The following is a 14,030-nucleotide window of genomic DNA, read 5'->3' as shown; positions in this document are numbered from 1 at the left end:
TATTTATTAACTTCTGTTGTCAGAGCGCGATCTGACCTCACTCACCGGAAGCTGAACGAAGTTGGACATAGTGGTGTATTAGAGGTAAAAAATGATATAAATACTTTTCGGTTTCTCTCACAAACCGATCGTTTTGTGTCTTAGGACATTAATGTGCCGTCACGAGCCGCAGGGTTTCATTTGGATTTGTCTAAGCAAGGTTTATTCACTCTTATAGATGAAGTTCCCATCTACTGCAATTATTTGAATGACAGACGGCAGCGGTTGCAGTTAAAAATCATCATTTGTGATCGACTGAAGAAAAAATGTCACCTACATCTTGGATGCTGATAAACATCAAATTTTCATTTTTGGGTGAACTATCCCTTTAAATATAATAGGTCCCCTTTAAAGGCGTTTACCAGCCAAAGTGAACTTTTCTAGAAAGTTGACTTTTTACGTGCGAAACAAACTCCAAGCAAAACACGTTTTGGCCTGATTTTGCTCTAAATTATGTCAGACTAGTTTCAATTTAAGTTGAAGTATATCGGGGCCTTCACAAGCCAACATTTCTGTGCGAGTGGGACACGACTGCATCTTCTCTGCTCACACACTGGTACTCAACACATGGTGGACCGCTAATGACATGATGCTGATTAGTTGGCTTTCCTGGGCAACTAGTCGACTAAGTAGAGAGCACTAGAGCAAAGACTCTTGTCTTCTGTGGCAGATGCCCCTCACTCACCTCTCCCATCTCATGCACGGGTGGTGAAGGGGTCGGATCCGGGCTTTGATTGCCCCATCCATCATGATCGGTGGCGCTGAAGCCCGTCAATGGTTAAATTGAATATACTAAGGCCTGTCGGTCGGTGTCTATATTTAATAAAGGCCGCTGATGAGGTGCTGATTTATCGGCCGGCAGTATTCACACTCCATTACAAGGAGATTACACAGCTCGAGCTGGATCAGCCTTGGAAACACAGTAAGGAGATTTCACCATTTAATGACAACGAGAGAGAGGGAGACGGGTGGATACAAGCGGAATCACTGTATGTACGAGGGGAATTATCCACCGTCATGAGGGGTGACGTGATGCTTGTTAAATGTAGGCTTGATGCTTGCAGGTTAACTTCATACGCTTTACCAAACAAAGCAGTTTAATGCATGTGCCCATGAACTTAGTCTGACTTGATAACTGACTGAATGTGAAAACTGGACTGAGGAGAAAAATATACAAATGCAGTTTGGCTTGGCGAGGTAGTGTAAAGTCTGGGTCAAATTTGTGTGCACAATAGGTCTTTTATCTATTGTCAATAGATTAGAGATTTATGAAGCACATCTCACACAGAAATCACTTTCAAACCAAGTAGCTCAGGAAGCTTCGGATCATAAGTGAATCAGTGTGTCAAATCAGCGGTTCGGAGCGCCAGAGTTACGTGATTTCAGCAGTTTGGCGGTTTGACACACGATCCGAATCATGATTCGACACACTGATTCATTTATGATCCGATGCTTCCTGAAGCAGTGTTTTGAAATCGGCCATCACTAAATAAGTCGTTATTTTGTTTTTTTGGCGCTCCAAAAATATTCTCGTGGCTTTATAATATTAATATTGAGCCACTGTACTCACATGAACTGATTTAAATATGTTTTTAGTACATTAATGGATCTTGAGAGAGGAAATGTCATTGCTGGCTATGCAGGCCTCACTGAGCCATTGGATTTCAACAAAAATATCTTAATTTGTGTTCCAAAGATGAACGAAGGTCTTACGGGTGTGAAACGACATGAAGATGAGTAATAAATGACAGAATTTTCATTTTTGGGTGAACTAACCCATTAATACATCATAACACTATTGACAATAGACAATACATTTTTTTTGCTTGTGAAAACTTCACAGAAATATGGCTAATGTGACTGATTTGGCCAAAAGGTGATATTGTAGAAGGCAATGCAATGACTTCTGAGGAGCTGTGCTTCATACATCGCTACTCTACTTACAACAGACAATTGAAAATTTCACTGATAATTTGCTAATGTGCCCACAACTATTGGATTTGGCCAAAAGGAGGCATTGTAAAAGGCAACTTGATTTCTCAAGTGAAAGGAGCACGTCTGCGATGCCTTCAAATGCTGCCTATATAGGCAACTCACTGTCTATTAGAACAAAGCCATTTTGTGTCATTTCATCACACTCTTGTTCAATCAGAATAATGCTTTTGAGAGCAAGACAGCTATCATTGCCACAGTGGATGCTTCAGGTTGGGAAACAATCCGACATATTCTCACTGCAGAATTCCCTACTGGAACAATCTGGCCCTAGGAGTCAGGGGTCCAGAGGCAGGTGATCAGCAGCTGTCTAATGTGACAGGGCAACTGTGTCCGACCAGTAGCGGTATGTAAAGCCTTATTCCGAACCAGTTCTGCTTCTGTTGTTCATGATCATCAGACGTTAGTTCTGCAGTTCCAGCAGCAGCTTTGTGCTAGGCCTCATCGGAATCGTGATCCTGTGGGTTTTTCATCTCGTTGACTAGCATGTCGCTCGTTTGCATAGCTGTGAAGTGGCGTTAGTGCAAGAGGAGGGGAACTCCAGCACTCGGACTGAGTGAAATGCGATACGGCCGAGAACAAGAAGCTAGTGTATGTATGTCAAAGGTCCTTAGCACCTTAGCAGGAAAAAAGCCATCTGTCAACATGTCCCACACATCAGCTTTAATGAGACGCCACTCAAACTATTTACAGAGAGCCCCTCTCAGTCCCATGCCAACCAGAGCCCGGACATTCAGCGGAGGGATTAATTAACAATTAATCAACGGCCGATTCGATAGGGCCTGACCATACGAGGAGGCTGTTTATGGCCGTTTACTGACAGATGAGATGGGAGTCTGAGCGCAGTGTCCTAACGTGCACTATAAAAGGCTTTACTGTGACATATAAATACGGTTGTGCTTCCGACAGGTGCGTACGGGACCTGGGAGTACCAAAGGCCACAGCGCGTAACGTCCGTACACTAATAATATTCGTGAAAATCCTCAGTTCCTCATGGATAAAATCTATCCCACACTTTACCTGTTGCACTTAGATTACAGATTAGATTATTGTAATATTGCATTACAGAAGTAAAATAGTTGTGAACAGCGTTTTAAGTCGACTCGATTGAGAAGGTCACCTCATGTGGTACAGATTCAAGTCAATGTGAAATGCTGTATATTTTGATACTGTATGCAAAGAAAAATAACACATATAAAATGTTACCAATGATCCATCGCTCAGTGTCCTAGTCAGTCGTCTGCACTCCATAATAAACTCCATGATAATGTTTTAAAACTGCTGTTTATTACAAAAGCTATAATTAAAGCCCCATCAGTGCATCACTGAATGTCACAGGCAAAGACTAATGATGTTAGAGCTTTAAATTACTTTTAGAATTGTGCAAAATTGTTTTGTTTATACAGTAAATGCTGCTGAATGATATGGGTTTATCTAGTTTTTCTCAACCGATTTGACACATTTCTCCAGAGTAATAACTGTTCTCAAAACACAGTGATCTAAACACAAATGTAAATACTGACATCAAAACTGCATTCTCTAATGATTTTAGAACACTTTCAGCTGTAGATGTACAAATAAACTAACAAAAATACATGTTTATTGTAATGTTTTTTGTAACTGGTTTTGTTATATGGGTCATTGAGCAAATAAAGCTTCAAAGATGGCATCTTTAAAAAAATATTTTCAAAACTGATGTAATGCATATTTTCGAGTCATGAACAATGTGTTTAAACAAGTTTAATTTACATTTACATGACATTTCAAAGTCTTTAAATTCTTTTTAGCTCGCGTTAATCGCGTTTTTTTTTTTTTTTTTTTTTTGCAGTGACAGAAAAATCTGAAGGCCGTCTGTCATTTTGACAGATTACACTGAGGCTGATGTAACTTGTAACTGTAATTCCCAGTCCTGTCCAGATGGTGGCGAGTGCGCTCCAGTGTGGCGGCAGAGCGCGAGTTCAGTCTCCAGAATAAAATGAAAACGATGCGTTTGATTCATAGACAGTAAAAGAAATGGACACAGCGACCCCATTGGAACTCAATTGAGTCAAGTGAAGCCCATTTTTAGTGATTTTTAGCACTTCCGTTTCTGACGCGCAGACTCACACTAAGCTTGATGACGTCAGCAACCTGTATGACAGATGTAAATCTTCTAGTAGCTGTGCGTGAAAACTGCCATCGTTAATCTTGCAGAGACGGCGAGCTTGAGCGGGGAGTTCTTTGGCGTGAGTGAGCAGGAGTAAGTATTCTGATTAATTATTTTGTATAGTATTTTAAAATTTAACGCCAGTACGCCATATTAAGATAATCTCCCCGATTGCCTGCGAGCTTCGCCTCCTGTCTGTACGGTAATTTCTCTACTGTGCGACAGAGAGTCGAGTGGTTATGACGCAATCGTTAGCTTATTTTTACAAAAACTGTTTCTACGGGGCCATAATGTAACATAGAAGGTAATGGAGCCCTTTATACATTGTCGTGTATCTTTGGAAATAAATAATGGACAAATGGAGTCTTTAAACACCTCAGATGTAAAGTTATTCACTGTCAAAGTGACGCCAAAATGAATGGGAGTCAATGGGGATGCTAACGCAAGTGAAGTTCTGCTACAAGATGGCGGCACCCGGCCGACTTCAACTTCCGGTCGACTTCCTTGGGCACTGGTTTGATTACACACAGGCGAGCACCCAATTTAAGTCCATTTTGTAATAATAAAGTTATAATATTTATACTTACATTATTAAGTTTCTAATCCAGTTCGTTTTGTTATTTTTGTTGCTGACTATCAAGTTTATGGTCATCGAATGGCTTTTCTGAGGTATAATGTTACGTGACATTGATTCCAACACTGATTGAACTGATTAAGACGTGATACAGATTTTGGTAAGCTACTGTATCTTTTAACATATTTTCTGATGTTCATTCATGTTTATTTCGTTCTGTAAAGTAGTAAAGAGGAAGGGATGATCGCGTTCATTTACGATCCGCGACAACTGTTCAAGATGAAAACTGAAAAGTCTTTGTTCAACTTTCTTTTCATAATATAAATAAATGCATAGCTAGGCCTATTTGCTTATCCTCTAAGCTTGTGAATAAAAATGAAAATGTGGACAAAAAAAGAAACTATTAAACTTCTTATTAACATTAAATGACGGGTAATAATTGATCATGACGGATTTTTTACTATCCTGCGAAAGTCTAACGCGACCTCTGGGTGGTACAACCAAATATTTGTAAATATGTAGCTACCAAACTTGAAATGAGCTGTTTTTATCAGTACTTTAGAGATATCTATAACCCTTTTCACTCTGCCACAGTGATCGACTGGGGTCCTCTGGATGTTGCATTACAGCATCTTATCATAGCATCTTAATGTTATTACCCTGTCAGTTGATAATAAAATATTTGCAGTTGTGCCACCCTGACATTTGGGAATATACAAATTGCCAGGCAAACGTTTTTCAATTATCTCAACAGCTTTAAATCTAAAAATGTGTTTATATGTATATTCAAACATAACATTATGCCAAAGTATTTTATCTTGAATTTCTAATAAATAAAATTTCTTAAAAAAAAGAAAAAGAAAAAAAAAGGGTGCTAAATCCAGAATCCCCCATACCCTCAGATAGGACTCCCCAGGTCCAGGATTCAGAAGAGTTACGGTAAATCTGATTTGATGTGAAATCCACCTCTCCTCCACCCCTTCCAACCTGCTGTCCATGTCTTCTTACAGTTTCTCCTCTTGCTCTTTCCACTACACCAGTGTCTTTCATTATACTCTACTTCCTCCTCTCTCCTCATATATGATTTCCCTGTATCTGTTCCACACTCCCTTTCCTTCTCATTACACCCCTTCCTCTTCCCACACTACCACATTTACATTTACACCTCTTTGTTTTCCCCTTTCTCGTGCATATTTTCTTGCTCTATTTATGCTTTCCCTCTCATATTTTCACTATTACATAATGCAATTGTGATAGGTGCATAAACATTTGGGAAAACTGCATTTCCTGTGTTGTGTGTATTATTAATCAAGCAGATATCAGTTTGGGGCTGTTTTGAGAACAGTGATCCATGTTTGGATAAATGTGTCAAATTGATTAAGAAAAACTGTAACAGCTGATATATAATGCAATGTAATGACAGAGAATAAGTTTACTGAATTACTGAATTTAAATGGGATTAAAGCAGAATATGTGCAATACCTGCTGCAGTATATTGTGTTAATAAAATCACACAGATTGACAATAATAACAATGTGCATTAAGAAATTGTTCAACTTAAACTGAATGTACACATCTCTAACAAAACAAAGCAAAAACAAACAAAAAATGAAAGCAAAAAGCAAAAACAAAGCAAAGCAAAATAAACAGCAAAAAATAAAATAAATAAATAAATAAATAAGTAATAAATGCAATTGACAAATGCAAATGACAAAAAGAAAAACACACACAAAAAAGCAAAGCAAAACACAAAAAACAAAGCAAAGCAAAAACAAACAAACAAACAAAAAAACAAAACAAAAAATCTAAAATTAAAACAAAAAGCAAAAAACAAAACAGAAGACAAAGCAAAACAAACCTATAAAACAAAAAGCAAAACAAAACATAGCAAAGAAAACAAAGCAGACCAAAAAGCAAAGCAAAAAAAAACAAACAAAAAAAAGCAAAAAGCAAAAACAAAAACAAAACAAAAGTAGTGTGTGTGTGTGCGCGTGTTTTTTGACATATCAACACACAAATTTGTATAATGACATAGGTATTACAAGGAGAGGTGACTTATGAAGACATTTTTCAAAAGGCTTATAAATCACACAGAATTAGTTTTTGTGAGAAAGAAAAAGTGTGCACAGTTTCCTGTGATGGGTAGGTTTAGGGGCAGGGGTAGTGTAGGGGAAGAGAAAATACAGTTTGTCCAGTATAAAAACCATTACGTCTATGGAAAGTCCCCACAATTCACAAAAACAAACGTGTGTGTGTGTGAGTGTGTGTGTGTTTGCAGAGCTGTTTGAGGAGACTGTGTTTTTGGGTCAGTAGTGATCCAGTCGGCTGTAAGCGCCTTGCTGAAATGCTCTCTGTGCTGACGCAGCACTGTGTGTGTGTGTGTGTGTGTGTGTGATTAAGGGGGTCAACATCCTCCTAATCTCCTTACTAGATAGCACTTCACCCAGCTAATGATTACCATCTTCCCCAAAAACACAACACAGACAGACCGCACTGAGTCAGGATGAGCACACAACAACTACTTTCCCTTTCCTCATTTAACATGTCTGCTTTTAACGGCAACTGACAGGACGAAATGCTTTGGCAGATGTCTCTACGGTAGATCTTCATGGTCTTTGTGCTCAGCTCTATTGCTTTATATTTCACCTAAACGTGGCATTGCTGATTCAGGCGTGTCCACTGACCTGGGATGTGTTTGGCCCAGCCGATGATGACCACCAGCTCGCGGTCGGCCAGGTCACAGAGCGTGGTCAGGGCTTTGATGTCGCTCTCGGGCATGCTGGGGTCGGGCATGGCGTAGATCTTCTCCGGCTCCGCTACCAGTAGATGGGACACGATCTTCGTCACTGAGGATGAGGAGGCACAGAGATGTAAAATCATTTACACTTGAAGCGCAAAATAAAATATAACGTTTTTTGCTGACAGTTTTGCTACAAAAATATTCACAAACAATTCATTAGATACTCTTTCTGCCATTACGTATTCATATTCATACCTGTTAATAAATTATTATAATACAAAAGAACTTTTATTTAGTTATGCACATTGGTATGTTATGCTTAATATAAAATAATGTCTATGATTTATTAATGAAAGTTTGAAGGTTTGAATGTCTAAACTGTTGCATTTGCATTTAGTGTGACACTCAATAGTGGGATTATGACTATAAAACTGTTTTTAAATTCAATTTTGGTCACATTTGCAAGTGCAAAAAAATCAGATGAATTGAGTGCATGTATGAACTTTTACATATGAACAAATTTAGAGATACAAGTGTTTGCAAATCTTTTGAAGTGAAAATTACATTGACTCACTTTAAAAGTCCATTATCTATCTATCTATATATATATATATATATATATATATATACACATAAGTGATAGTGTGTTTGTGTGTGTGTGTGTGTGTGTGTGTGTGTGTGTGCTTTTGTTTATATTACATTGTGGGGACCAAATGTCCCCATGATGTAATATAAACCTGAGTTCACCTACATCGTGGGGACCAGCCAGCGGTCCCCACAATGTAAATGGGTTTATAAATCATATAGAATGAGTTTTTGTGAAAAAGTAAAAGTTTGCACAGTTTCCTGTGAGGGTTAGGTTTAGGGGTAGGGGCAGGGTAGGGGGATAGAATGTACAGTTTGTTCAGTGTAAAATGCATTGAAGTCTATGGAAAGTCCCCACAATTCACAAAAACAAACATGTGTGTGTGTGTGTGTGTTCTCACATGGTTTTTTGGCTGGCGGTGGCAGTGTGAGCCCCAGGTAGGCTGTGTTTTCTGCATCCATTCTCCTCTTGTATTTCTGTCGCCCTCCTCGTACGCGATCTAGCCGAACACCTGAACAGACACAAAAACTACATTACACACGTTCAGATGAACACACATCTTGAGTTTGAAGAGTCTAAACTGTCTATTTTGACTGAACACAGAAACACACGAGTGACTGACGGCGTTTAAGAGATGACAGGAAGAGTCTATGATTGATATACGGTATTATTATGATGGTTTTACATCATGCTCGTAGAAGATGCGGTCAGATTTCATTGTTACTTTATTATTTACAATTTTCGAATGGGTCTTACGTAACAGAGCAATTCAAATTGCAACCATGAAAAAGACATGTGCTTTCAAAAACTGCAAATATTTTCTAATAATTTGATTATTTTTTTATTGACTTATCTTTGTACACACACACAAACAAGCTTCAATAGTAACCGTATCAGAGTGTAAATAAATCATTTCTCCTTTAAGGGAAATTCAAACCGAGGAAAGAGCAGACAGATTCACCAACACAAAAGCATGCAGGCGTGAGAGAGACAGAGAGAGAGAGGTAGAGACAGGTCTCAGGTCTGCTGGCCGCTGCAGCGCTGCGCTCTCAGCGTGTGACGGAGGTGTCAGGCCTCCATATGTGAACACTGACCGCGGCCGCTGTGACACTACACGCCTGCCGCACATCCAAACAGATGAATATTTAACACAGGGTCACTGAACTCACAGACGGACCTGCTCACGGTTTCTCCACCGAGAACGCTAATGACATTTATACACACCATCATGTGCAAAACTGGGCAGTTCTGATCATAAACCAACAGATGACGAGCAGTCGATATGCACACACTGATAAAGCACACAAATATTATTGAAGAAGTTCGAGCAGGACGAGTTTAGCATGTTTCTCATTTTACGATAACACACACACACACCATAAACGCCACACTGCTCGTCATAACATCTTATTTATTAGCCAATTATTTGATAAGAATGCTTTTGCATTCGCACGTTACTCACCACTCCTAAAGCTGTAATTTTTGACCTGTTGGTTTATTTACTCAGGCTGCTTTCAATATTAAGAGTTTACTGGATAAAACTGCAGCATCTGAATGTATTTCTAAAGGGTTAAACATACAATCAGAAGCTTTAAATCTGAATCTTGAGTACGGGGCAAAATGACAGCTGAAAATGTGACTATAAAGCTGAAAAGCAAAGGTTTAAATGCTTATTTTGGATTAACCTTAATTGATTTTCTCACAAAATTACATTTTCAGCTACCACATTCAGACAGAAAATCTGAAATCAGAAATCTATTTTGACAAAATAACCATTTTTTTGCACATCACACGTTTAATGCAGCACCACTGTGTTTTCCTGCGGTTGCTAGTTATTAATATGACCTATGATTAGAGACATGATCTAAACCAAAACATTTATTTATATTTGTGTGATGGAGCTGACAAATCATTGTGTTGAAAAAATGAAATTAAAAAATGAAATTTCATAGTTGTAAATAAAACAAAGATTATTAATTAAAAATATTATTTCAGACTTTCTACTTCAAAATTTCATGTTTACTTCAATGTGTTTCTTGTCGTTTCCTGGTAATTATTTGTAAAATTTATTAGCTGAATTTCTGAGTCAAAATGATTTCAAAGTAAATCCTGCACCAAATTTATTTCAGTTTAACAGGGTTAATGTTATGAACAAATGTTAATAGAGCGTTCGTTAAATGTTATCTGGGCTTTAATAATGTTCTCAAAACATTAACTCAAAAACATTATTTATACATTATTGATGGTATGTTGTTGGTGAGACCTTTCAAAAGACATATGACAATCTGAGCTGTGTGATGTTTTTGACACATGCAGTATATAGTACAAATAAGCATTTCATAAATTATGAAAACATTTTTATTTATTTTTTTCATATTTATCAGCAAATAACTCAGCACTAAGGAGTTAACTGAATTGGCCACATTAATTGTAAAATTCAGACTCTAAAGTTTCAGATGACACTTATTTTGTGTTTATCAAGGCAGTAGTTTTGGAAAATATGATTATTAATTTTTTTAGGTGGCACCCGCGGGCGGGATACTCGTTTATTGGGAGTCCTCAGCACTCATTAAGAGTTGATCAAAATGGTTAGATGCATTAAAATGATACCTATTTTGTGTTATTCCACTTTGGAAAACAAACATGGATGGCTCCGGGATCATTGGATTACACATTGCATCCCGGAAAGACGAGAGACATGTTTTTAGCCAAGTATGTTACATCACTCTGTGAGTAATATCTCATGATCAATGGATTGTGTTGATTTTGGACTCTTTTTAATCGTGAGAATCTGCTGTAAATAATGTTGTGCCACTTTCTACAATCTAGAAAAACATCATGTGAGATCTACATATTTATTTTATGTGTGCTGTTTTTGTTGTAAACGCATATTACGCAATTTAAGCACTCATTAGAGGGTGAAAACAAGGCTTGATCTGAACGTGTACGTCTGTGATTTTGAATGCAAAAATAATTATTGTGCTACCTACTTGGTTTCAGTTTCTATTTGCTCTCAAACAGAGATATGCACGCTCCCGCAGGATTTAAAGGGTTAATGTCTGACAAATGATACAATGGAGTGCTTCCAACCAAGAAAAAACATTCAGAAATAACATTTTCATAACTTAACTCCTTCCCGCCATTGACAGAAATTTCCGGCTTTCCATGTCATATGGTAGGGGGCGCTATTACACATCTTCTGAAAAAGTACAGAGTCTCAAAACACAGGCGAAGAAGAAGTAGAAACGAGCGATAGAAGCTTTGTAGAAAAAGAAAAAACACCTTGATTTTCTCAGCTGGTGGAGAAAAAGTTAATGGGAAGATTAGCAAAACTAGCTTCTGCTTGAAATGATATAAAACTGTGAATCTCAGCAGCTGAAATACAGAAAGAGCATGACTCATATTAAAGGGAAAATGTTGCTGTTTTAAAAACAAATGGCAGGTAAAGTTACAGGATGTGCATCACATACTGTAGTTAATCCAAAAAAGGAACGAGCAGTTAAACTTCCCTGCTGGCTAAATGATTTCATCCCTCTGCAACTACAGTGTCAGATGAGGTTCGTGTGCCACAAATTACTCCTGCAATTCTCCCTTTATTGAACATTACAGAGTGAGAGATTAGAGCGGGGAAAGAGGAAAAGAGACAAACACAAAGAGAAGAGGAAAGGAGGGTCATTTAGCATCCATAATCAGCTGACAAATTAGAGCGGTTTTATGATTACGGAGAGCGTAACGCAGGTTAAGAATGTTAATCTGACTGTATATGCTTTGCATTTTCAACATTTCCCAGAAAAGTCCAACTCCGTAATATATGAACTGCTAAACGCATCTGATCTGAATTATAATGTCTATTCCATCAAACACGACACAAAGAGCAGCGACAACAAACTGCATTATCTTTTTAGAAGCCGAATCGGGAGATTTCTTCTCCTTATACAAATTATTTGATTCCCTAGAAACAGAAATCTGATTAGGATTGTCTTTCAATTTCCTGACACTGACAACCCACTAACCTAATTACCCGCTGGTCCCCGTGGTCCTACTCTTCCTCGCAAACTCCGGGAGATCATTTGATGCTTGCTAAGTCGCAGTAAAATCTCATTTCTCCCAACTACAATTTTAATATTGTTTTATTGATAGTCACAGACAGTGGGGAGAGAGATAAATGATTTTGAATTATGCTAAAGATTGGATTGACTAAATGCACCGTAAATATAATTTAAGTTTGGCCCTAATGGTTCGACTTAACAAGCTTATTAACACAACATGCCAAAAGGACAAAACTTTAGGCGTATTTTCATTCTTTGTCACGGTATTGTTGCTGAAAATGTCTGGAATATTATGCTAATGCTAAATAAACAAACACAACCCCGAGGTCTGACGATGGATCCTTCCGTTATGATCCTGCTGGAACTAGTCTCGGCTGGTTTAGAGTCCAGCCTGCTTCTAAAACCACCAAACTAGGTCAGCTAAGACCAGCAAAGCACCTCAGACTGGTTTCAGCTGCTTTCCAGCACTCGTGTGAATTGTTTAAGGTCACATTTGGCCACATTTCTCCGGTCGTCAGGTTTCCCTGAAGATCCCGTCAACCGGGCAGCCCATTGTGGGATTCAGACGCTTCATGTCACATGCTACTGTCAGCCATCGCAAATCCAGTGTGAAGATTCAGAGGTACATAGGTGCCTGTTTTAATTAGAACAGTAACTGCCATAATTAAACAGATGCTGACAGGAATTAAACCTTGGCACTATCTAGTCTCCCGTTACACTCGGAACATGAGGGTCAGGGGGAGAGACGGAGAGAAAGAGATCAAAGAAAACGGCCGATTTGTAACGGATGGATCGTGTATCATGAGGTCTTCAGATCACAACCTCACTGATCCAATCAATACAAGTACAGTATAGCCACATTATATAGATACACAATCAAATCACATCCTACTAGATCAAGAATGGCTTTTCCAGTTTATCTTCTCAAGATACATTTACTTAAGAAACAAAATAAGTGCTGTCGACCGACTGATCGCGATTAATCACATACAAAATAAAAGTTTGTGTGTACATAGTATGTGTGTGTACTGTGTGTATTTATTATGCATATATAAATACAAACACATGCATGTATATATTTAACAAAAATATATTATATTTAAAATATTTATATTTATATATAATTATACATGCAAATATTTCTTAAATAAGTACATGTATGTGTGTGTATTTATATATACATAATAAATATACTATGTACACACAAACTTTTATTTTGGATGTGATTAATCGTGATTAATCATTTTTGTTTTCTGGAAAATGTATCAAAATTATGTGAGTTCGTGCTATGAGAAAAAAAAAAAGTCTGACATTTTCTGACCCCCTATTTTTTCTTGTTTTATGCATAAACTCACGTCAGTTTAATGCATTTTTCACTTAACAAGACTTTATATCTGAAGTCATTTTTCTTCTCCAGTAAACGTATATTGATTTAAAAATGTAGATATTTGTACTGAAAAGCAAGACAAAAATACTGATTAAGAAAGTAAATAGTTTAAAATTAAAATCCATGCGTTTGACGCCAAATTTCCTAGTTAAATGCAGAAGCAAATGTTGTGAATGCCATTTCATGTTGAACTTATGCTGCCTTCACGTGCTATCGGAAATGTGATCATTCCCACTTCTGAAGTCGTGATCGCATTCAACTTTCAAAATGGGAGGACATTCATGTGCAATTTTTACCTAGGAAACTCGATAATTCCGACACCACGTGAAGGCAGCACTAAAGTCAGCATGAAACAGAAGTCGTGCTCGTCTTTTCTTCTCTATTGTGCGAATGAAACGCTTGTGGAACAAGAACAAATGAAGGGCGGGGCTTGATTTTGTCTGTGGGGAATTGATTGGACGGTTGTGGTTTGCTATTGGTGGATCTCATGTGAGTGACAGGTTGCCCCGCCCTCGTC

General features: G+C 37.9%; 1 protein-coding gene across 5 annotated transcripts in view; it reads right to left on the bottom strand.

Annotated features, from left to right (window-relative positions):
- The window catches only part of esrrb (estrogen-related receptor beta), an 83,535-nt gene that overhangs the window by 16,563 nt on the left and 52,942 nt on the right, over window positions 1-14,030 (bottom strand). For all 5 annotated transcript variants that reach the window (XM_067367965.1, XM_067367963.1, XM_067367964.1 and 2 more), the window contains exons 4-5: window positions 8,478-8,588; window positions 7,436-7,597 (exon numbers count right to left, since the gene is read on the bottom strand). In XM_067367965.1, the coding sequence (XP_067224066.1) occupies window positions 7,436-7,597; window positions 8,478-8,588 (273 nt within the window). The remainder of the gene's footprint in view (window positions 1-7,435; window positions 7,598-8,477; window positions 8,589-14,030) is intronic.

The sequence above is a fragment of the Chanodichthys erythropterus genome, chromosome 18 (assembly GCF_024489055.1).
Source record: "Chanodichthys erythropterus isolate Z2021 chromosome 18, ASM2448905v1, whole genome shotgun sequence".
Classification (NCBI taxonomy): Eukaryota; Metazoa; Chordata; class Actinopteri; order Cypriniformes; family Xenocyprididae; genus Chanodichthys; species Chanodichthys erythropterus.
This window is presented reverse-complemented; position numbering and strand designations above follow the sequence as displayed.